Source organism: Protomyctophum bolini (assembly GCF_963924005.1).
Source record: "Protomyctophum bolini genome assembly, chromosome: 2".
Classification (NCBI taxonomy): Eukaryota; Metazoa; Chordata; class Actinopteri; order Myctophiformes; family Myctophidae; genus Protomyctophum; species Protomyctophum bolini.
The window spans coordinates 42838458-42864634 of NC_137863.1; the positions used below are offsets into that span (position 1 = coordinate 42838458).

Sequence of the window (26177 nt, forward strand, 5' to 3'; positions counted from 1 at the left end):
AACGACTACAACGACCACAAAACTACCGGTAAACACAATAACCACCAGACCTAGCTGAGGCCTGAGCACGAGGACACAATGACCAAAAATAACCTCACCGAAGATAAACTCATATCGTACTAATAAAAAAAACGAAATAAAAACATTACAACTAATGAAAAACAAGGCCTTTTCCTGACATGAAACCGAAACTACTACACTCACCTCGTGCATCTCGTTCCAGACGGGGTGGAGGTTCTCCTTGATCACATGACTGGTGAAGGTCGTGCCCCCGACATTGACCTTGACGTAGGGGTCACTCTTGCCCTTGACTCCCATCCTGTTGTCCTTGGCAACCAGCTTCTGAGCCTCCAGAAGGTGGATCCTCAGGAAGCCCTGGGATAGATCAGGATCAGATCAGAGCCAAGACAACATCATATCGTCAATTTTTAAACGTTTTTGAAGTGGTTTAAAGTAACGACATTTACTCAAGTACTGTACCTAAGTACGAGGTATTTTTGAGGGGCTAGCTCCAATGCATGGCTTTTGAAGATTACCTCATATGCCGACCAAGTCTATGGACTAAAATAGCCAATCTACATCGGCACGTTGTGAGCTTGTAGATTGGCTATTTTCACTATTCAAAAATGTTTTTCAAAATAGTAAAAAAAAAAGGCAGTAATAGTAGTAGTTTAGGGATAAGGGGTTTAGTATGGACAAAAACAGAGCCCATAGTGTCTATTTTATGTCATGATGATGTACGATGATAAGAGCGCCCCTCACTTGGGTGTGATCTTTTTCTTTAAAGGACGTCATCACCAATTTTCAACTATTTTTTTTTAATATAATTGGTCCTCACTAATCTTCATGATATAATACCACCATTTATTTCTACTCGGTCTGTGTCTCATAGGAGGGCTGTGGACACTGGGGCAGTTCTGAAACCCGTCTTCCAGTGACACTCAGACACTCTTAGCTTATTTACAAACGGCACAGCCATCTCTTGTATTATTTACAATACAAATAAGGGGTTTCCAGATATTCACAAGCTTGTTTCACAAACGGCACAACCGTAGGGTCTCTCTAATCTTATTTACAGGCTGTATACGGCCGTACAACCAATCTGTATGACCAGGGAGGGACCACACGTGAAGCCAAAGCAGCGTCAACAACATACGGGACAGAACGTATAAGATAAGAGTCTAAAACAACTTACAGTATCAGGATAGTTGTTGACGTTGATGTTGGTAACCGAATGGACCCTTATTAGAACTTTAACTCTTGAGAGCGTAACATGAACGGTTTCCATTTGGTCTAATTTTGAGTCTACACAATTAGAGAATGTAGAAGAATTGTTGAAATTTTGATCGTTTGCCTGCTATCTCTCCTAATGGTGCCACATCAATTACAGCATGAAATTGCATCCAACCATGACAATATTATTCTATGGTTTTGGGCTAAACGTCATCAAACGGTGCTCCGTGGCTCAAATAACGGGCCTTCATATGAAATGGGTTGAAAAAGCACGGTGTCAGGGGGATTCACATGCTGAGTATTTATAACCTTGCACTACTTGATACTATAATATACCACTGCGCTGTGGGGGGCATATATGCAGTGCAGGCAGATGAAGTCTGGCTGCGCCAGGCTAGAGTATTTAACCCATTCTGACCTGAGATCAGATTCTATCTGTCTTCTATGTCCTGACAGTTTTCTGAAAAAGCCATGTTTCTATGTCAGTCGTTCTTCGATTTTTTGAGTGGTGCACTGGGGCAACCACTCCAAGGAACAGCAATGTCCGTGTTCACCTATGTGTTGTTCACCTATGTGTCCGTGTGTTCACCTATGTGTCCGTGTGACGTTAATGAGCACCAGTAGGGGCGCTGTTGTGCGCTGTTGTGCCAGAAACAGAGAGAGAGAGAGTGCTGCACTGTTGCCTGCTAATGAGAGAGAGAGAGGAGGAGGGGGGGGGGGGGGGGGGGAGTTGCACCACTCAGTTCACACGGGTGTGATTTTTCATTTTTTAAAGCATAGCATAATGCTAACACCAAAAGGGATGAAGGTCTGACCTCAGAGCCAAAGGAGACGTCCGGGGAGGTGTGTGGAGGCTGGAGCGGCTCAGCCCCCTCTCCTTCTTTCACGTCCTTCTGAAGCGCAGCTGATTCCGGCTGCAGCTCCTTAACGAGCACCTCCTCAACCTGCAACGAGGTTATCCCATTGAGAACGCGTCTGTGTCACCGTAGCTTTTAACCACTTTAACTAAAACTAAAAACTTTATACTTTAGCTGTTGGAAAATAGCAGATCTACAAGCTACGATAACTAACAAACTGTGTTGTGTGTGTTTACAAAACTAACTGAATGTATATATTTTTAAATGGTATCTTTTGTTGAGTTCAGTTTTTATTACACAATAGGCTTTTTGAATCCCGCACCAGACAACTAACCCAAAGTATGCAAACAAACGAAAACTAAAGCCCAAACCACACCAGTTGCAGCTCCTTGGGACAAAACTGATTTAAGGTCAACCACGCCAATGCAACTCGGTTTGGTATGGTGGTTTGGGCTTAACACTAAAACAAATAAAAACTAAACTAAAACTAAGCGTTGTCACAACAATAAAAATGTGCAAACCCGCTCTAAAAAACTAATTACAACTAAGTGAATTAGGAAAAAACAACTAACTAATACTAAACTGTAATGAGAAATCTAAAACGATTGCAAACCTCAGCCTGCAGCTCCCCAACCTCAGGTTCCATAACGGCCTCCATTCCATAATTCGGAGTGTCCACCGAACTTGACCTGTGAACAAAAAGAAAATTAAAAAAATATATAAGAATGCATGATTCTTTTTCTGCCTTTCCCTTTTTGTAACAGAGGGTTTACCTCTGTGTTTTTTTTTTATCCCACGATTTTGCAACCCATTTTTCCCCCCAGTGTCAATTATCTAATGTAATCCTGGGCGCTACACTTCCTCTGCCAACCTGGGGGGCGTCTGTTTAACGGTGCTTGGGGTTTACCTCTGCTTCAGGTCGGTCTGTGGTTCAGGAGTGGTGGACGGAGGATTGGATTTAGCGGTGACACCGGGACACTTGGTCGGGATCAGCATCTGTAGGTGCAAAGGAGCATTCAGTGATTTAGGTGATTTGGAAAAAAAACCCGGTCCACCCGATAACAAGATAGACATGCGACAGGCCAACAGCACACACACCAAGGACCGGCCCCCAGGGGTTAACTGGGGACAGGGAGGAACTCCTTATATGGTCAGCACACTCTATAGTAGGGAGGATTATCACAACAAAACAAAAAGAGAAGTGATATATGAATTAAGTGAAATCACTGAATATACCTTTAACATGTATCAAGAAGTGGCTGAAATTCCGTTAGACAGACAGACAGACAGACAGACAGACAGACAGACAGACAGACCTTGAGTTCAGCTCTCAGAAGGATCTGGCTATCCGGCGATGCTCCGTCCAGGTTTAACCACTGATCCAGGACCAGCTGTGGTTCTGACAGGAGCTCTCTGAGTGGCACCACCACTGAGCCAATGGGAAGAGTCCAGCTGTGAGACAGCTGATAGGACAACACACACACACACACACACACACACACACACACACACACACAGCCAACATTTGTACTTTTACTACACTACAATTATTTGAAAACTGTAATCCTGGACGATACTCTCCCTCTATCCCCCCCAGAACCAATAATCATATTAGTGGAGTGCAGGTGTGGTTCAGGGGAAACTGCATTCAGACAAGCCTTCCTTTCAGTACAGGCTTTGCACGACGTGGGATAATCTCCCATTGGCCACAAAGACACTGTCCTAGTTTTGTGAAGAGAAGAGAGTCCGCACACAGGTTTACTCCAATGGTGTCTTGTTTGATTTAAGACGCCATAATATAAGACACGACGTTTCGGTGGACGTTTTAAGTGGAATGGAATGGAAGTATGGAATGGAAAGTACAGAGAAGTATTACGTGCATCTCAAAAGAGGCCTCTTTTGAGATGCACGTAATACTTAGAATACTTGTCCACTTAAATTTGTCTTGATGTGCTTTACTGGCCAAATTATGTCCAGAGAGAGTCATTTAGTGATTATTGAATCTTCAATGTGAGCCTTCATTTATCTTTGATCAGAGCCCTTGTACGGCGCGCTCTTTGATATTGTTCTGACTAACACTATTTTTAACAAAAAAATGTGCAAAATCTCAAATGTATTTAAAATGTCTTGTTGTGGTGGTTACTCATACTTATTGTCATATTTATGTCACTCATTGGTGTTTGTAAATGACCTACCCAGTGAACGTCAGTCACGTGACGTGGCGACCCAGATAAAAGGGAGGGTTGTCACATACTAAATACTATCACCTGATCAGGGCCGCTTTTAGGGTAGATCGGCCGCGCCACCGCGCAACACATGCAGTCGAATTATACACACGTAATGGAAACTAAACAAAAACAAGTTGAACACATGTATAGGCTAATTGAGTGCACAACGGCTCCGCTCACAAACAAAACCACTCGTCACTCGAGTGAAGTGAGAAGGTATGCTGTCATGTCATGTAGGACTGTGTGTGGACAAAAAAAAAGGGTTTATTTCAAATAATTTGTCACACACGGACCGACGACCTCTCTCTCTCTCTCACACACACTCTCTCTTTCAGTCTCTCTGTCAGTCCAGTCAGTCAGTGTCACGATTTCACAATTTTCTAATTTAATTTTGATCGATCACAAACTGCAGGCAATCAAGCAAATGTGATAACAGCAACACAAGCAGCTGTTCATTTTACTTTTATAACCAGTAGTTTGAGCTGCACTGCAGGGCAGACTGGTTGGGTGGTGGTTTTATATCAGTTATGACCAGGGCAACAGGTTTGTGTTCCATCGGTATTCGTTGTAGAGTAATACATATAAAAGTTAAATTGCTCATATAGATCATCAGACAGTGTCAGCCCCAGAGACCCCTCCTGTGACAGCTTGCTTGACATGACTCATATGTCATGTTAACTATAGCTTCTTTACAACAAATAAAATAACATAATGTGGAGGACCACCATCTCTGCATTCACACTGTTAAGCTGCTAAATTGGGCAGTGCGCGTCAATTTCTTACTCATTGGAGATGAGAACCTGGCATAATATATTTGTAGGAAAGTGAAGGCAAAAGTAAGTATTAATTCATTAATTAATTCAAAAAATGTCCCCCCCGAAATCTCGTACAGGGCCTCGCATTTCTCCCAGGCGCCTCTGCACCTGATGAAGGCCGCCTGCGGCCGAAACGTCACCTTAGTCCAGCACCAGATAGGAACTGGATGTGCACTAGCCACCTGCTTTTTATACTGTCCTATAGTTTTCCCATCCTTCAAGAGTACAATCTAAAGAAATAAACGGTTCTCACCTTTATGATCAACATGTCTTCTCTGGGGTCACGAACCAGGAAGCAGAAAGCCTCGTTCCACTGAGGTGATGTGGTTCGATCGCACACCTTCAGAGAGGATGCAGTAGTTCATGAACATAATGGATACTAATGAATATTAATGAACAGTTCGCGAAGCCAAACAGCTATTCCACGATCTCCAAATGCTATATAGAATCTGGAACTACCCCTCCCGATAAATCCGAGTAAGGAAGCTGCCATTTCCGTACACTTATAATATCTTTACATTTTATTTTTTTTATTTCCATTTCTGCTACACAGCAAGCTATATGCTTAGATGAGTTTGATTAATATTAGGAGGAATTTGCGCGACTGTGAAGATAACACGGAAGTGGGGAGAAAACAAATGCACAACAACAGCTGGAACGAGACTACGGTAATAATATAATATGCAAAGTCAATCAGCAGCATTATTGGTGCAACAGCTGGTCCACCACGTTGCAGATCCTAGAATTATGTGAAGGTCCCAAGAAAACAAAAAAACAACAGAGCTCTAAGCTTATACACTACATCAAGGGTACAGCACTACGGTACATCCATCAAGAGAGTCTTACTGTAGTTTTGTGAGACGTTTTGTGCAGAATCATCTCCGCTCCAACTTTTGGCTCCTTTCCACTTTTTTTCAGCTGTGGACAGAAATTAGAAGAAGAAGAAGAAGTCCAAAACTGTTACTTTTCAGGATTAAAATTCAAAAGCAGACCTACAAGCTCAAAAGTGATTAACACAGTGTTTTGACAGACAGACAGACAGACAGACAGACAGAAAGACACTGTAGATAGATAGATAGATAGATAGATAGATAGATAGATAGATAGATAGATAGATAGATAGATAGATAGATAGATAGATAGATAGATAGATAGATAGATAGATAGATAGATAGATAGATAGATAGATAGATAGATAGATAGATAGAATACCCTATAGAATATAGTTATATACAGTAGATAACATACAGGAAGGCCGTCTGCTCGCTCCAAATAAACAAACAGTAGGCCAGCCGAGGGAACCGTCTTGTTGTGGTAGGACTGTCTGGAGAGGAAGTGGAGAACCTGCAACCCACAGAGACACCAGACCAGATATTATATTATACATTACAGATATAAGACAAGCAACCTTAACCCTAACCCACTGAGACAACAGATATACGATAAACCCACACAGACACCAGATATTACATTATACATCGCAGATATAAGACAAGTGACCTTAACCCTAACCCACACCGACACCAGATAGTACATTATACATTAGTGCATGATGAACCCACACATACATGAGATATACAATAAAACCCACAGAGACACCAGTACTGTATGATAACTGTACATGATAAGATACAGACCTGGTCCAGACCCTCGGCCTCTGTCGACCTAGGAACCCATTCCAGAACCAGGTGAACCCGACCGGACTTCACATCACACACGTTGTACCACTGGATACATGATGAGTACAGTATGACAAATATGATCATATCACTAGAAACTTGAACTATGCATACAGTATCATAAATATGATAAAATCACATGAATTATATGATAAATATGATCATACAGTATGATAAATATGATCCAAAAATAGTTATTATGTACTGAGACACTACACTGTCTCTCTGCATTCTACGATCCTATAGTTTACTGAGACACTACACTGTCTCTCTGCATTCTATAATCCTATAGTTTACTGAGACACTACACTGTCTCTCTGCATTCTATGATCCTATAGTTTACTGAGAGACTACACCGTCTCTCTGCATTCTACGATCCTATAGTTTACTGAGACGCTACACTGTCTCTCTGCATTCTATAATCCTATAGTTTACTGAGACGCTACACTGTCTCTCTGCATTCTATAATCTTATAGTTTACTGAGACGCTACACTGTCTCTCTGCATTCTATAATCCTATAGTTTACTGAGAGACTACACCGTCTCTCTGCATTCTATATGATCCTATAGTTTACTGAGACACTACACTTTCTCTCTGCATTCTATGATCCTATAGTTTACTGAGACGCTACACTGTCTCTCTACATTCTATGATCCTATAGTTTACTGAGACGCTACACTGTTTCTCTGCATTCTACGATCCTATTGTTTACTGAGACACTACACTGTCTCTCTGCATTCTATGATCCTATAGTTTACTGAGACGCTACACTGTCTCTCTGCATTCTATGATCCTATAGTTTACTGAGACACTACACCGTCTCTCTGCATTCTATGATCCTATAGTTTACTGAGAGACACAGACACTACACTGTTGTCACCTGGTCAGTGTACTGAGAGGAGATGATGTCCTTCAAGCTGATCTTCAACCTGTTGGAGACATGTTGACATTGAATAAAAAATGAATGCATGCAACGTGTGAGTTTGCAGCATGAATTAGGCATTATAACTAGGGATGCCAGATATTGACTTTTTTGCCGATATCTAATATATCACGAATTATTGTCCAACTTCTAATTTCCGATACCTATATCAACCCACCGATACCGATATGGTCGTGGAATTATAACATTTGTAGGGCTTTCCAAATAAAAATAAACATTATCATAAATTCTCGAGAATATTAAATCATTAAACCGACTTTTCTTATTATTCTTCCGATATATTATATTTTCATGCAAATGTCGGACGACAGGACATCCCTAATTATAACGCCACCACCATGGCCCGTCTAAATCAACTGTAGATTTAAGCCCTATAACCACACCAAAGGGTCAAGGCGGTTTTAGCGTTGTCCCTGCGGTGTCTTTGTTTGCTTTGTTGCACGTTGACCCACGTTGACCCTATAGTGATTCAACGCATGGAATTCAATGGCCCCAAACCACACCAAAAGGGTCGAGACGGTTTTAGCGTTAACTAACCTTTGGACGCAAGGAGTTGCATGCACATGGTGACCCTTTGGTGTGGTTAGGGCTTAAGACAACTAAAATAGTCAAAACTTTAACTAGACTAGAACATTTCAGATGACTAAAATGTGACTGAAACTTAAGTAGGAAAATATAATTCAAAAAGACTTCCAAGGAGATGATTGTATGTTGTTTGCTATACCATCTCCATGTCCATGTCTCTCCCTTACCGTCCCATGAAGTCGTCCTTCATGTCCATGTCTTTGTCCAGAAGCTCCAGATGAAGCTCCTGACCCGGAAGGTCTGTCAGAACCACCTGGACCACAGACAGACAGACAGACAGACAGACAGAACAGACAGAACAGACAGACAGACAGACAGAACAGACAGACAGACAGAACAGAACAGAACAGACAGACAGACAGACAGACAGACAGACAGACAGACAGACGCACAGCAGAGAGAGATTACATTAATTTGGTGTTAATTTGGGGCTTATTAGCAAGACCGGGCCCCAAATTGGTGTTTTCTTCTGCTACATATTAAGGCCACACACACGTCCAGAATGAACACGTTCACAATAACGTTCGTCAGAAATACATTACGTTCAGTTACTTCACGCTCGGCCAAAAATATGAACGAGTTCATGCCGGGACGTCGACACGTACCTCGTACATCTCGTTCCACACGGGGTTGAGGTTGGACCTGACCACGTGGCTGGTGAAGGTCTCCCCCCCGATGTTGACGACGACGTAGGGGTCACTCTTCCCCTTCACCATCCCCCCCATCAGGTTGTCCTTGGGGACCAGGTTCTGACCCGCCAGCAGATGGATCCTGAGCAGGCCCTGGTCGGTCAGGCATTAAAGACAACGTGATTATAACCCATTCTGTACCTGAGATCAGATTCTAAAAAATGTCTTCTATACATCCTGAGTTTTCACTCTGACCTGAGATCAGATTTAAAAAAATGTCTGAACTATGTCAGTCGCTCTTCGATAAAAAAATAAATAGCAGACCTACAAGCTCGTAGCGCGCCACTCGGTGGCGCGCTATGAGCTTGTAGATCTGCTATTTTTCAATAGCTAAAGCACGACATGATGCTAACACCAAAATGGGTTAAGAAGTATATACCGGTAGGCTATGAGCATGGACTAAAGTCAAATAAAATCTCATGGAATTGTGTTCCAATATGTGACTTGTGAAACAGTATTGAAAGGCACACTAGCGCCGTTTCCTATAACCATAACATGTACGAATATAGTTCCTGCTGTTCCACATACTGACCGCCAGGTGGACAAATCACACACTGAGGCTTAATTAAACCTTAGATTTTTTGGTGTGGTTCTTTTGTATTGAATCGGGAGGTGAGTGAATCGTCCCACCCATACCTACTGTACGTAGTGCTTGTGTATACAGTGTATGAAATGTCACAGGCCATTAGGATTTCATAGAAGATGTTTCTGAACATCTTACTGTAGCACGACAACGTGCTGAGAGACATGGAGGTAAAAGTGACTCTCTAGCTCTTGGTCTGAGCTAGAGAGTCACAAAATCTTTCGGTTCCCACAAGAAAAGGGCACATTTTGGACGTAACTCAAAATGGTGATTATGTCACAGTGCAGGGCAGAGAAGGTGTAGGACCCGAGTGCAGACAGACAGGCGGAGGCAGAGGATGTCAAAATGCAACAGAGTTTATTGACAAAACGGACCAGGACCAAAGACGAGGAAGTAATAAACAAGACTAGGAACAAAGGTACTACCGGTAGGTACTTGGAACACGGGAAGCAGAACTAGGAAGTACACTCATGTACTCCGGTCTCTAAAGTGCAATACCTCCCGCTTCAAGAACAGCACTTATCCCGAGGCTGTTCGCCTCCTGAATGCTGACCCTCTTTTCACTCGCACTTTACAGCGTGAAGCTGCTTTGTTAAACGATGAACTGTGATGAATTTGCTATTTATTTATTCAACATGGATTGTAACGTTTTGCATTCTTCTTATTTATTGGCCCCCCTCATATGATGTCTGTACTTTTGTATCGTGTTCTGTCTGATTATTTGATGTGAATATGTGTATGTATCGTATGTATGTTTTTAGTGCACTGAAACAAATTCCAATCAACTCTGTTGACATGGCAATAAAGTCTTGAATCTTGAATCTTGACTTACAATGAGGATCTGATAAAGGACTGAAACAATAAACGTCAGGGATCGTGACAGATTAATCATGATTTTTTTTCTTTTTAAAGCTGTGAATAAGTCATGTAATCGTTTGACAGCCCTATAGTTTTAACCCATGGATGTGGAATAGCTTTAGCATTAAAGGCTTTGTAAAACATCCCATACCTCTGTGGTGAGTCTGTTTGGTCACACATACTGTACCTCTGTGCTGAAGCTGGGGTGTCTGTTTGGTCAAACATACCTCTGTGCTGAAGCTAGCTGGGGTGTCTGTTTGGTCACACATACCTCTGTGCTGAAGCTGAGGTGACTGTTTGGTCACACATACCTCTGTGCTGAAGGTGGGGTGAGGGCGAGTGTTCTGGGGAAGCGGTTTGGTCAGTGCAGCTAGTAGTTTACTGGAAACAACGGCCGACATCTTTTCCTCATCCAGCCACAAAACCTAAACATGGAAATGACGTGTATTAAAGCACCGACCAAACCGAGAGCGATAAAGCTATAATATCAGGATGTGCCGTTCTTTAAAAAAAAGTTCTCTTTAAAATATTTCATGCTACGATTTGTGTAACACCATTGTTTCACCCGGTGCCAATTGCCTAAACTGTAATCCTGGGGCGCTTACTCTCCCTCTGCCTACCTGGGGAGAGCCCCGAACTGAGCTCATACAGTACTTCCTTCAATGCATGAGGAATGAGTCTCTTCTTATCACCTGACAGGGGGAGTTTCCCCGTGGAAGGAACACATTATTCCAACCAACCATTTCCTTTCCTCTCCACCAGGCTCCCCGGCTGGCCAGGGGGAGGCAGTTTAGAGACCAGGATTACTGCATGTTTTTTTTGCTACTGACTGAATGGAACCCAGGACCTTCTAGCTGTGAGGCGACAGCGCTATACCGACTCTCTCACTCTCACCCTGCTTCATCTCTCTCTCTCTCTCTCTCAGCTAAGGGGTCCCTGCTTCATCTCTCTCTCTCTCTCTCTCTCTCAGCTAAGGGGTCCCTGCTTCATCTCTCTCTCTCTCTCTCTCTCTCAGCTAAGGGGTCCCTGCTTCATCTCTCTCTCAGCTAAGGGGTCCTTGGTCTGAAAACGCTGCATGGTTTAAACATCAACGGAGTCTCTGCTCACCCTGAGTACAGCTTTGATGTAGATGCGGCTGGCCGGGCCGGCCTGGTCCAGCTGGAACCACTGGTCCAGGGTCAGCGCCGGGCTGCTCAGCAGGCGAGACATGGGGATGGTCAGACTGCCCAGGGTCTGGACGCGGTCCGAGTCCTTCACCTAGGTGCAAGGTTCCAACAACAAGCAGTTAGTTATATAGTCTTTAGTCTTTTGAATAACATCCCATTTAGTTTTAGTCATATTTCAGTAGCCTCGGAAACCCAGACGTTTTTATTTCCAGGGAGGAAAAAAAAGTCTGGGTCTGAGTTCACTTCAATTCGGCATAGAGTAGCGCAAACATTGCTCACTCTCTGCTGATTTCTGATTGTCTGCACCTTTGTAAAATTGACATACACAACACGCACACATGTACACACACACTCCTCTCTCTCTGTCGCTCTAAGTAATTAGTCTCATGTCGCGCAGCTGCGCATAGTTTCTCCCGGCGGATCCTGCCGGGAGCTGCCTATGCCATAAAAAGCATAGGTGAGTTCCAGGCTATATTTCAGTGACCTGAAATCTTTTGCTGTTAGTCTAGCTGTTATACCTGTATATCTATATGTATTGCTATAATCTAGTACCTGTATATCTATGTCCTGCTTGCGAGGGTCTTGGATGAAGAAGGTGAAGGCGTCCTCCCAGGCTGGGTCCACCGTGGTCCAACACGTCTTTGGTTAGAGTTAAAACAGAGTTATACATAAATATAAATCGTTATACATACATCTTCACTTATTCATTCATTCATTAGTGTTTCCTGTGTACCTTATTTCATGTTAACTGTACCTTATTTCATGTTAAACATGCCATATTTCCTGTTAACACTTGTGATGTGTCCACACGTACTCTCAAATAAAACCACGGGGTGCCACAGACGTGTCCAAATGTCTTTAGGTCCTTTATAAAACCCCATCGCTAAAACTTTTTCTTTCTTTTTTTTTTTAACAGCGGCCGTTGCTGATAGGCAACACCTTGCTCAGCGCTCGCGGACATGTTTTGCGTGCGCACGCAGCCATTCACATACACACGTGATTAAAGAAGCGAATGAGACTATAATCTTTTTGATCTATTGTTCAGTCTGGTTCCCTCTTCAGGGACACCGAAAATAGCAACGCAAGGTGAAGGATCCACATTCAGTATGAGACTATAATTTTTTTTATCTATTGTTCAGTCTGGTTCCCTCTTCAGGGACACCGAAAATAGCAATGCAAGGTGAAGGATCCACATTCATTCAGTCCTAGAATTTCAGAGATAACAATAAAGACATTTCTCCAGTAGTCCGTCCACCAGGCTTGGGCATGACCAAAACATACTGTATGATGAGTCAAATCCGCTGGTGCCAGCTGAGAGCATCTATCGCAGGCGTCAGAGAGATCTGGGTATGTTCTCGATAGTCTGGCTTTGCTATGATGTATCCTGTGAAGTAACTTTAAATTGGATGAGACCAAGTCTCGCACAGGAAGAGGTTGAGTTAATTGTACCGAAATGTATCTGACAGAGTGGTACCCAATTCGGTTTCCCACCCCGCTTGAATCATATGCAATGCAGGAGGGGTGTCTACCAGTAAAGGGTTATATAGAAATTCACTTCCTTGTTTAGGGGCCAACAATCATCCTTTATCATTCAGAGAGAATATAGGCTCATTCATAGTCTGGATTTTCGGTGGTGAGGTGACCACCGCTCCGGTGGTGAGGTGACCACCGGAGCTGAAATAACGTTGAGCGGTGGTGAGTAAAAACAGAGAGAAGGGCTGGAGCGGTGGCGGTGGTTTGCTCTTCATCGTGACGTCATGTTGTAGTTCGGTGGTCACCTCACCACCGGAAATCCAGACTATGAATGAGCCTATATCCTCTCTGAATCCATCAGAACGGCGATGTTCTGTCCTAATTTCTGACCTCATCAAGCATCTCGTTTAGAATATTAACGCTTCTAAAAAGAGAGATCAGACTTATTAGCGTGATGTAGTAATGGAACATTTCAACCTCCCGGTTTTGGGGGGAAATGGAAGGCGGGGCTTTTCAGAGAAGAATCTGCCTCGTCTGCTTGGCGTACCTTATTTCCTGTTAAATGCACCTTACTGTATATTTCCTGTTATCAATCGTACCTTGCTCTCTTTAGTGATGTCCTGAACAGACAACTGCACCACGGGATTAGGATCCTTATTTCCCTTCTTCATCTGAAAAGTGCACGCACACGCACACGCACATGCACACGCACACGCACACACACACACACACACACACACACACACACACACACACACACACACACACACACACACTGAATGAATACACATGCAGAGTAAAACTCCTGACTGGTAATTTAACTCTGAGATTGGACAAAATTAATGCAGTGTTTATTTTGTTGACTAAAAGACTAAGATTGTGATGTTTCATCCACTATAAGACTAGGCTTTTATGCACCCTCAGAGTTAGATGATCAATACTCCGAATGTAACATTTCTAAACATGTCAAAGGCAAAAGGCAAAGACGTTCAGGGATACGTGGTGAGGCACTGACAGAAATAGGGCCCAAATTGTCATGGTCTTGATAGTCAGTGTGACATTTCAACACGCACACAGCCATGCACGCACGCACGCACGCACGCACGTGTGGACAGGGTCAGAGGTCAAGGCAAAGACAGTCTGGTATGTCAACCAGACAACAGCTGCCTCGACCACCACCCGGGTACAGTACTGCAGCAGTGTGATCTTCAACCTTTTAAACCCCCCCATTTTAGCTCTAGACAGTGTGTGTGTGTGTGTGTGCGTGTGTGCGTGTGCGTGTGCGTGTGCGTGTGTGTGTGTGTGTGTGTGTGTGTGTGTGTGTGTGTGTGTGTGTGCGTGCGTGGGTGCGTGCGTGCGTGCGTGCGGGAAGGAGGGGGTGGTTTAATTGACTCACAGGAAGTGACTCAGCCTTGTCCAGATAGACGATCAAGATGGCCGCAGACGGAGGGTCAGCGGACTTACTGGAAACACTGGAGTTCTTCAGAAGGACCTGAAACAAGATGTTTGGACCACGGTGATGCTTATATGAGACTACGATATACATGGCACAGAGGGGCGGGTGCCGGCTGGATCAGCCAGAGGATCCTATTGGTTCATTGATCTGAGCGCATCCCCCCCCCCCTCCTCGGTAGAAAACAGCGGAGAACACTGACGTTTGGCCACCATATTTGGCCACCAAATTTGGCCAGGCTTTTCTATTTCTTGTGAAAACGAAACGTCTGCGGTCTCTCCGAGGCTAATTCTAAAGTAAAGAGAGTCACAGGTTTGCTCCAATGGTGTTTTCTTTTATTTAAAACACCATAATATAAGACACAACGTTTCGGCCACAGGTGTTAGTAGTTAGTATGATGTGACAACCTCCCTTTTATCTGGGTATGTCACTCATTGGTGGTATGTCACTCATTGGTGTGTCTTGGTATGTCACTCAATTGCCTACCCAGTCAACGTCAGTCACGGGACGTGACGACCCAGATAAAAGGGAGGTTGTCACATACCGGTACTAACAACTATCACTATCACTATGTGTGGACTCTCTTCTCTTCACTATATATAATTACCTCATCCAGGCGATCAGTGTCAGGCAGCAGCTTCAACCACTCCATTCTCAGATGGACTCGTCCTGATTTGGTGTCTTTCAACGTGAACCACTGAAATATAAATATACATAAATATACATTATGAATACATTGACTTTCAACGTGAACCACTGAGGAAGAAAATCCTATAAATCATTTTACAGTGATAAACTCTGTCAGTGGTTTCAACACTTTTCATATCAAAGCCCAATATTTATTCTGCATTTTGATCCAACACAGACCACCATTTTGATGACATTCAGACCCAAAACGAAAGAATACTCTGTCATCGTTGGATATACGACTTTGTCGTTCCATTTGGTTTCATTTTAGACTCTCAGGAGTTAAAGATCTAATAAGGTTCCGTTTGGTTGGTCCATCATTTAGCTGGGGACCAACAGCTAAAAAAATCCTTTAGGCTTTTTTGTTGAAACCAGGAGCATTCTAACAGTGGAGTATATCATCGCTGTTGGGCAGAAACCTCTTATCTATTTGAACTGTATTCATTTATTTTATTTCAAAATGTACATCCTATACTTGATCACACTACAGCGTCACACAAAAGTATAGCAGATCTACAAGCTCGCAACGCGTTTAGAGCTTGTGTAGATTGACGCTTTTGAACTTGAATCCTTTCATAGACATGCGGTTTCCGTCCAACAGAGACCATTATCGTCGCCCCTGTTTTATTTTTGTAATAATAATAATAATAATTATATGCTATAATGAGCTGACACTCACGTCATCAACCACTATTGATTTCCTCACGATTCCCAGGTCCATCTTGGTCCTGTATGGAGGAGAACATGACGGATATACAGGTGAGTGAAACAAAGAGAGATAGGGGATAGTCTAATAATACATCACTTTTATTATACGTACTGTACTGTACCATTTTGACCTGAGATCAGATTCTAAAAATGTCTTCTACATCCTGACAGTTTACTGTGTCAGTGGTTCTGCTATTTTTCCATAGCTAAAGCATAACATAAACATAATAATAACACCAAAAGGGGTACAATTTTGAGGTCTTTGTTCTTTACTCTAGAATTTTCTACTCCATTATAGCCTGGCTCCAGCCCTGAATCGCTATAGCCACTTGTTCTGGTAATTCAGGTCTGGTGGTGGTCTGTGGGCGTGAAAGTCTCGATCTGGTGGTGGTCTATGGGCGTGAAATTCTCCATCGGAAATCTGATCGCAGCAGCTGGCATGGCGCCCCCACTGTTCCCAGCACTGTGGTAACACGTTGATCCGGCTATTAAATCGCCCTATGATAAATAGTTTCTTTACAGAAACGAGAGGTTTAAGAAACATCATATTTTTCCTTGCCAATGGGGTCTTTAACGTGTTTTGAGGGGTTTTATTGATTCAGAGAAGCACTCTTATATCTACCGTAGTAGCTTCTCTGAGTCTTTATACTGTACAGTATACAGAATGGATGGATGAATGAATGGATGAATGAATGAATGAATGAATGACGTACCTTCCCAGGAAGTCGTCCTGATCTGAGTCTTTGTCATAAACTTCCACCTCCAACTCCTGACCAGGAACCTCATGGACCACCACCTGATGATGTGCACACACACACACACACACACACACACACACACACACGATGATAAAGTACAGTATATCCTCACCTCGCAGATCTATCTCCCCACGTGGGGCTGAGCGTGTCGTCGTACAGTAAACAGTACAGTACGTACGTACAATAGTACAGTAAATACCTCGTAGATCTCTCCCCACGTGGGGCTGAGCGTGTTGTCGACGGTCTTGGAGGTGAAGGTCTGCGGTCCGACTCTCAGCAGAGCGTACGGGTCGGACATTCCACCGATCATCCCTCCGACGTAGTTGTCCTTGGAGGGAAGATCTGACGCTTCCACCAGGTGGATACGCACCACGCCCTGAGAGAGAGAGAGGGAGAGAGAGAGAGAGAGAGAGAGAGAGAGAGAGAGAGAGAGGGAGAGAGAGAGAGAGAGAGAGAGAGAGAGAGAGAGAGGGAGAAAGAGAGAGAGAGGGGGAGACAAACATAGCAATATTAAAATCCTAAAACTAGGGAATAGGGGGCACTTGTGTATTTAAACTCTCTTCCTTCCCTAAAACACCCTGGACAACGCTCCACACGTCCTAGACTCTCTTCCTTCCCTAAAACACCCTGGACAACGCTCTTATGTAATGTGGTGCCCACTCTCACCCTGGGCACAGTGTCTATGTAATGTGGTGCCCACTCTCAGCCTGGGCACAGTGTCTATGTAATGTGGTGCTGCACTCTCACCCTGGACACAGTGTCTATGTAATGTGGTGCTGCACTCTCACCCTGGACACAGTGTCTATGTAATGTGGTGCACACTCTCAGCCTGGGCACAGTGTCTATGTAATGTGGTGCTGCACTCTCACCCTGGACACAGTGTCTATGTAATGTGGTGCACACTCTCAGCCTGGGCACAGTGTCTATGTAATGTGGTGCCCACTCTCAGCCTGGGCACAGTGTCTATGTAATGTGGTGCCCACTCTCAGCCTGGGCACAGTGTCTATGTAATGTGGTGCTGCACTCTCACCCTGGACACAGTGTCTATGTAATGTGGTGCCCACTCTCACCCTGGGCACAGTGTCTATGTAATGTGGTGCCCACTCTCACCCTGGGCACAGTGTCTATGTAATGTGGTGCCCACTCTCACCCTTGGGCACAGTGTCTATGTAATGTGGTGCCCACTCTCACCCTGGGCAGAGGGAAGCGCAGCTGTGCCACATGCAGGTCTGGTACCAGTGGGACCGTCAGGCGATTGGGCAGGACCAGGAAGGAGGCGATGGCATCCATGATCACACCGTCAGACATGATGCTGAAATTAAAATAAATCATAATAAATATTACTACTGTCAGACGTGACGCCGAAGAAGAGGAAGTGTAACATCATCACCACGGAGAGATCCATTACACTGTATTGATCCTTGTGAGGAAATCTAAGACTCAGTGTGTTATTTATTTTATTGATCAGTCCATTTTTAACTCCTCGCCACCAAAGTGCAGGAAACTGAACTAGGTTTGAATGAAAGACTGAAAAGAGTATTATGACAACACCGTCTCACTCCCATGTCATGTCACATTTGGACTGTGTGGAAGTACCCTTCCCTTCCAGTGAAACGGTGCAGGATTGCAATGCAGTTCTCAAACCCAAGATGGTGTTTTTTCTTTTCGTATGTGAACATGTCTGTTATTTGTATGCAGTTGTGACTCTGTCTCCAAGACAAATTTCTCCCAAGGGAGACAAATAAAGATAACCTTGAACCTTGAACCTTGTCTGCCAAAAAGAAAACTGCTAAATCGACGTTCGAGTTATCCGTTTGAGTTGTGTCACGAAAGGGACAGAATCGTAACTCAAATTCCCCAAACGTCAAGATGTGTCTTGATTTGGAGGGGTTAAATCTACTAATCAAATGATTCCCGAGCGCGGCACATGCTGCAGCTCACCGCTCCTTGGCTGCGGCTCACCGCTCCAAGAGAGATGGGTCAAATGCGGAGAACAGATTTCACTACGGTAACGTGTGTGACAAATCGTGCGATTTTGACTTTGACTTGTCTTATTGGGCCCCCCTCCTTCCAGTCACTTTTTGACGTTTTGGTCACGTTTTGTCACAATATGCCTTTTTAGGAGGAGAGGCAGAGTTAATTATGAGCACACGGTTGCATCAATAAGTGAAGCGTTTGCAGGTTTCACAACTCACTTGAGTCCAGGAATATCCAAAAGATTGGTGAGGCCAGTCCAGTTGATGTCCAGTTTCTGGGAAGGAGAGACAAGGAGACAGAGAAAGATCGATGGATATGCGTCACTGCATGCGCTGATTGATCTTTGAGCATTATCGATCAGTCCGACGGAGGAGCAGTGAAATCAATAGCTTCCATTAAGACCTGGAAAGCATCTGTGTCAGTTTACAAGTTTCCACATCCACAAAATCCTTGGAAAATACCCGATCTACAAAGATTGGCTATTTTCAAATAGCCAGAGTATCTGAAGTTTTCAAATAATTGTAGTGGAGTAAAAAAAGGTTGCCTCTTAGATGCAATGGAGCAGACGTCAAAGTACTGAAAACTGGAAACGCTGCAGTCAATTAAGAATACGTCAAACTCAAGTAAATGTACTTAGTTACTTTCCACTAGTACTTACCGGCCTGCGGATGAAGAACATGGTGACCGCACCCACTATTGGCACGTCTCCAATCAGAGGCTCCAGAATCACCCGCATCATCCCATGAAGCTGCAGGAAAAAAACATCATCCCATCATCACCCCGTGTGCACACACACACACACACACACACACACACACACACACACACACACACACACACACACACACACACACACACACACACACACACACACACACACACACACACACAGTCACACACACACACACACACACACACACACAAATCATCCCATGCAGCTGCACAGAGACACAGACACACAAAGTACACTTCACCCATTCAGACCTGAGAGGAGTGGAGTGACAGTGTATGCAATTATAGTGACATAATGTTTTATTATCAATAAAGAAGTCAAAGTCAAATATGCGAGGTGATGGAATACTGGTATCGTATGTATGACAAATCTTTGAAGAGGGAATGCTGGAATTTCTGGTTCAACAAGTTTCAAATGGTCATATCTTCTTCATTTCCCCCCCAATTTCAATGAGCAATACATCATATGAAAGGTTACAGTGTGCAGTGTCATAATATGTAAAGAACTGAAAAATGACCATGGCCCCCTTGTATATATATCAAACTACTGTCCCCGGTCACATATAGGAAATGTTTATTTTACCAACATAACTGAAACACAATATAAAAATGTTTATTTCCTATGTTTCTACATGTTATACATATACGATAGCAGTATTCCATCACCTCGTTAGAAACATACCCGTTATAGGGTTAGGGTCATACCTGTATTCCTTTGACTCCTGCCTTGCAGAAATATCTCTTCACCTCAACGTTGATCTCCACATTACCAACATAACTGAAACACGATATAAAAAACACATGGCCTCCACATTACCAACATAACTGAAACACGATATAAAAAACACATGGTCTCCACATTACCAACATAACTGAAACACGATATAAAAAACACATGCTCTCCACATTACCAACATAACTGAAACACGATATAAAAAACACATGGTCTCCACATTACCAACATAACTGAAACACAATATAAAAAACACATGGTCTCCACATTACCAACATAACTGAAACACGATATAAAAAAACACATGGTCTCCACATTACCAACATAACTGAAACACAATATAAAAAACACATGGTCTCCACATTACCAACATAACTGAAACACAATATAAAAAACACATGGTCTCTACATTACCAACATAACTGAAACACAATATAAAAAAACACATGGCCTCCACATTACCAATTTAGCACTTCTGTAGACTTAGATAGCATTTGAAACAGACTTATAGCATGTTATGTAGACAGCACTAGAATTGCATTGTATATAGTCATAGCACGCCATAGTACATATGTATAGCATAGTAGTATATATGTATAGTTTATATGTATAAGTTTCATTATATAGATATTCCACTGTTACTTTCTTAGCTTACGCATGTTTCATGATAAATGTTTTTATGTGATGTATTCCCATGCTTTTGTTCTTGCTTAATGTAAGTCGCTCTGGATTAAGAGCGTCTGCTAAATGCCTAAATTGTAAATTGTAAATTGTACCAACATAACTGAAACACAATATAAAAAACACATGGCCTCTACATTACCAACATAACTGAAACACAATATAAAAAAACACATGGCCTCCACATTACCAATTTAGCACTTCTGTAGACTTAGATAGCATTTGAAACAGACTTATAGCATGTTATGTAGACAGCACTAGAATTGCATTGTATATAGTCATAGCACGCCATAGTACATATGTATAGCATAGTAGTATATATGTATAGTTTATATGTATAAGTTTCATTATATAGATATTCCACTGTTACTTTCTTAGCTTACGCATGTTTCATGATAAATGTTTTTATGTGATGTATTCCCATGCTTTTGTTCTTGCTTAATGTAAGTCGCTCTGGATTAAGAGCGTCTGCTAAATGCCTAAATTGTAAATTGTAAATTGTACCAACATAACTGAAACACAATATAAAAAACACATGGCCTCTACATTACCAACACAATATAAAAACACAAATCCATACAGTGTGGATACTAGTTTGTTCACCTGATGTACACGTCCAGGAGAACCTGACCCTTATCGTTCTCTGTGTGAGCCTTGATCCCGACCACCTTCATGGGCTGGAGAGGACGACACGACACGACACAATGTACAATTATTAGAAATATGAATCTATAGGACCATACAGTAAACTATACATGAACCTATCAACAGTCTAGAGTAGAATAATACAGAATAAACATATACATATTCATCTAGGACTATATACGTAAACTATGAAACTATCATCAGTCTAACAGTAGAATATATAAACATAGAAATAATAGTCATCTAGGATCATAAGTAAACCTGTATAGAACCTACCATCCGAGTATAGGCCATTTGGTTGGCCTACTCGGATATATTTGTCCCGACGAGAGTGCTGCGTTTTCTCATGCAGATCGGCTACTTCTTAGATTAGATTAGATTCAATTTATCGTCACTGCACACATATAGTATACAAATACTTTGGCAATGAAATGAATAGTGGCGTCCAGCCAGAGTGCGATACAGTAATGCAGTAATGGGGATAAATACACTTTTGTTGAATGTACAGAATATGTACAGTATGTACAGCAGTATATAATACATAGAAAATAAGCAATGAAGTATGCATATGAATAAGGAGTATGAGAGGAACAATAAGCGATGCAGGAAGATATAAATGTGTATGCATATATATATACACACCCCCACCCACACAAGCCATAACATGCTATAGTGTATGTATGGTGTGAGCATGAGAGTTCAGAGGGGTAGGAGGAAAGGGGGGACGGAAAGGGGGTATTATTGTTCAGTGTCATTGAGGAGGGGCAGAGTTCAGCAGGGAGACAGCGACAGGAAAGAAGCTGTTCCTGAGCCTACTTTTGGTGTTTGTGAGGACTATTACTATAGTCCTTACCCCTTCTAATACATGAACACCAAAGTAGGTACAGTGTGTGGGTAATGCAATGTATAGATCACATTATTGTTTGGGAGGGAATTGTTAACGGATGAGCTTGGAAGGGAAGGGCACAAAGATACTATTATTAGGCAAGTGGTGTGTGGAGAATTCCATGGTGGTGCGTGCGTACGTTTATTCCTGGGACTCACATAAATGCGTCTCTGTGTGGCTGAGACACGCACGCACGCACGCACGTCGCACGCACGCACACACACACGGCACACGCAAATTGGTTTTGACATGTGGCATGCAGTGGACCTGGACGGCGCGTGCACAGCACAGACAACACTGGCAGGCGTTTGTGGGTGTTTGTACGCAGCCCTATAGGGATGATTTGGAATGACGCGAGCGACCCGTTGGGGATTCAGTTAATCGAGGTTTTTGTTTTTTCTGAATTGTGTTTTATGACATGCGGTGCAGTAGGCTATCCGCTATTGTAACATTGCCCTTGGCTTTGACGCACGAGTGAATGCAGGAGTGAGGAGTCCCCCCCCCCACCCACCACAATGCCTGGGCTGTTTCACCCGCGTCTGAAGACAAGTGATATCGAGTTACGTGCAAACATTGCAAAAGTTGTCTGTCTCGCTATGATATCGGTGGAGGAAGATCAGTGTGGCTAAAGCCGCCAGGCTAGAGGCTTTTGGGAGTGAAAGTGCGTTCAAAGCAGATATATAATATGTTTCCCCAGTTGCTGCAGTCGCTTCACTATGTGGTCTATAGCACATGAGGGCAGCGTTGGTTATAAAAGAAGAAGAAGAAGAAGTCCTGCCTTGGTGCAGGCAGTTAATGGCGCAGCGGCGGAACGTTTAAATGTGGGCTGTTTGATGTCGGAAGTGGAAGTCAACGTGCGAAAGCAGAAGCGATGCAGCAACATGTAAGATAGTAGCGTGGTCACGGTCGCGGAGAGCCGCAGGGTGTCTGTGGCGGAGAGCAGCAGATGAAATAGCCTAGGGCATGTGTGTGTGTGTGTGTAGTAAAATTGTATAGGCCACTGTTTGTCGGCGGCAGCCGGCGGTTAGTGGGGTAACACCGAGAACAGTGACCTGTGATGCAAGTGTCGCTAGTAGGGGGCGGAGGTGTGAGGTTGCGCGTTTGTCCATGTAAGTAGATGGGGAATTTTTTTATTCACCAATAAAGTTATTTATAAGTTGTTAAATGGGGGAAAAGGGCTTTGTTAATACCTCCATAATATTATGGTTCAATGCCTGTGTGACCTCACCTTTACCCCAAAGGGTTAGGGTCAGCGTTATAGGGTCATGGGTCGGGGTTAGGGTGAAGGTCATCTCACCTTGTCTCCAAAGTCCACCTTGGTGAAGGTGAGGGTCTGCAGGTGTGCGCTGGATCCCCTGATGGACGGGGCGATGGTCTCCACCAGGAGCTTCTCCAGATACTGACCCACGAACGGCCACACCTGCTGCAACACCTGGACAACATGGAAACGACATGATTAACACCTGGACAACATGGAAACAACATGATTAACACCTGGACAACATGGAAACAACATGATTAACACCTGGACAACATGGAAACAAGATGATTAACACCTGCTGCAACACCTGGACAACATGGAAACAACATGATTAACACCTGGACAACATGGAAACAAGATGATTAACACCTGCTGCAACACCTGGACAACATGGAAACAAGATGATTAACACCTGGACAACATGGAAACAAGATGATTAACACCTGGACAACACCAGGACAACATGGAAACAATTATAAGAACTCTTCATTTCTGGGTGTGTAATAAATGAATTCAAGGCTTCATGGGGTGTTGTGTATTATAATCTATTTGGGAGAATTCCGCACACACACATATTTGTGCCCATATGGAGCGCACAACATTGTGCACCAGTTCGGGTGACGTATGCGGAGTATGCGGAAGTGCCGTTCACGCCTGTGCTTTGTCACCGTGATACGTCACTATCGTACCCACACAGACAAAAGACTTATTCACTTATTCCCTTTTGTAAGTAAGTAAGCCACGCTGAGCCATGAGGCCCATATAGGGCAGGAGCCTATCTCCTGTTTCTATAGCGTGATGGAGGCAGCTTGATGTACATGTACACCCCCTGGACATGACACTATAGTATATCGCAGGGACTTACGCCCAGGCCAACCCTTGATGCTGATGAGTGCCTATAGCAGGGAGGCAGCACTGGGTCTTCGGTATGACCTCCCAGTCTCAGGGCGGACACTGTAGCCACAAGGCCACTGAGCCGGTAAAATGTCCCTTTTACCTGTGATTAAATCCTTTAACCGTGTGATTAAAACTTTAACCTGTGATTCATTAATGGATTAAACTTTGTTGCGGTTATGACGCCATCTCGGATTTGCGCTATGTATATAAACAGGAATAACCAACCCTGAGTCTTGGAGCCATAATATCATTAATATAATGTTACTATTCATGAATTGAACACCCCAGGACTTGATATTAGGATACATTTGCGTGACTGAAAAGACGAAACGGAAGTGGAGAGGAGGATCCACTTCCGCGTTATCGCTTTCTCACGATCAGTCAGATCAGAGCTTCCGTTCTCCGTTCTGTATGACGGAAGCATTTGAACGCTGCAAGAGGCAACAGTCTGGCAACGCAAGACAGTCATACTACAGTGTTACATAAAAGCACCAGAAGTAGCAGACAGGGACAGGGACCATTTATATCAGGGTGACATTGTTACGGAACAGTGACCAACATGGCACTGTTTACTGTATACGATGGTTGCTATAGCAACACACCGGATTCTCTGTGTTCCTAGGGGAATGATGAAGAGTGTGTTCATCAGTGGTGTAGAGTAACTAAGTGCATTTACTCAAGTACTGTACTTAAGTACATTTCTGAGGTATTTGCACCTTAACGGAGTATTTTCAATATCTTTACTTCTACTCCACAACAGCTCGGATCCAAACATTGTACTTTTACTCCACTACAATTTATTTGAAAACGTCAGTTAGTAGTTGATACACATTAACCACCACTTATTAGCCCTAAATTACATTCCATCCATTTGAAAATAGCAGATCTACAGGCTCACAATGTGTGATGCATTGTGAGCTTGTAGACCTGCTATTTTCAAAAGATTTTGTATACATTTGAAAACGTATGCAAGAACTTGTGGTACTTTTAAGTAGGCTACATTTCAATGCCAACACTTTTGTTTGTTTGTTTTACTTTTACTCAAGTAGGCCTACATTTAGATTTCCGGACATTTACTTGTAACAGAGTATAGTCCTATATTGCAGCCTTTTTACTTTTACTTAAGTAAAACATCTGAGAACTTTTAGCACCACGGAAAACAGAAGCAGTAGAAACAACAGTTGCTTGAAACCTCGGGCTGCATGTGTGGAGAATGACTCATCGACCGCGTTGCCAGACTCTGCCAGAGAAATATAAGTAATCAGGTCAATGAAATCCCACGCCCAAAATAACTACTATAGGTCATTATGAACACTTTAAACCACGATGCGACGTGCTGTGAGTTTGTAGCTAGATCTGCTTTTCTTCTGATTTTTTTTTTAACGTTTTAACAACAGAAATCTGGCACAGGGTTACCTGGCACAAAGGTTTTTCACATTGTGATACCCGGACAATTATATGTTTATGTCACGGTCTTTGACTTGAACCACTGGTTAAACCTAGCATGGAATCCAGACTGATTCACTCCATGATATAGGTTTAAACATTTAGAAGGAGGCCGAAATAATCAAACAAGCCCAAATATTATAAGCAACTACACGTTAGAAACAAGACCAAATATTATAAACAACTATACACTTTAGAAACAA

General features: G+C 43.1%; 1 protein-coding gene across 1 annotated transcript in view; it reads right to left on the bottom strand.

Annotated features, from left to right (window-relative positions):
• LOC308330341 (extended synaptotagmin-1-like) overlaps positions 1–26177 on the bottom strand; it is a 48443-nt gene that overhangs the window by 15750 nt on the left and 6516 nt on the right. Inside the window, exons 4-30 of the mRNA XM_080785190.1 lie at positions 23668–23802; positions 21443–21516; positions 20131–20203; positions 19352–19441; positions 18912–18967; positions 17908–18028; positions 16916–17092; positions 16672–16754; positions 15930–15978; positions 15171–15260; positions 14507–14602; positions 13710–13781; positions 12190–12276; positions 11579–11728; positions 10783–10896; positions 8947–9123; positions 8509–8594; positions 7694–7742; positions 6771–6860; positions 6382–6477; positions 5980–6051; positions 5387–5473; positions 3407–3553; positions 2998–3086; positions 2704–2779; positions 2049–2177; positions 205–375 (exon numbers count right to left, since the gene is read on the bottom strand). Coding sequence (XP_080641316.1) covers positions 205–375; positions 2049–2177; positions 2704–2779; positions 2998–3086; positions 3407–3553; positions 5387–5473; positions 5980–6051; positions 6382–6477; positions 6771–6860; positions 7694–7742; positions 8509–8594; positions 8947–9123; positions 10783–10896; positions 11579–11728; positions 12190–12276; positions 13710–13781; positions 14507–14602; positions 15171–15260; positions 15930–15978; positions 16672–16754; positions 16916–17092; positions 17908–18028; positions 18912–18967; positions 19352–19441; positions 20131–20203; positions 21443–21516; positions 23668–23802 — 2736 coding nt within the window. The remainder of the gene's footprint in view (positions 1–204; positions 376–2048; positions 2178–2703; positions 2780–2997; positions 3087–3406; positions 3554–5386; positions 5474–5979; positions 6052–6381; positions 6478–6770; positions 6861–7693; positions 7743–8508; positions 8595–8946; positions 9124–10782; positions 10897–11578; positions 11729–12189; positions 12277–13709; positions 13782–14506; positions 14603–15170; positions 15261–15929; positions 15979–16671; positions 16755–16915; positions 17093–17907; positions 18029–18911; positions 18968–19351; positions 19442–20130; positions 20204–21442; positions 21517–23667; positions 23803–26177) is intronic.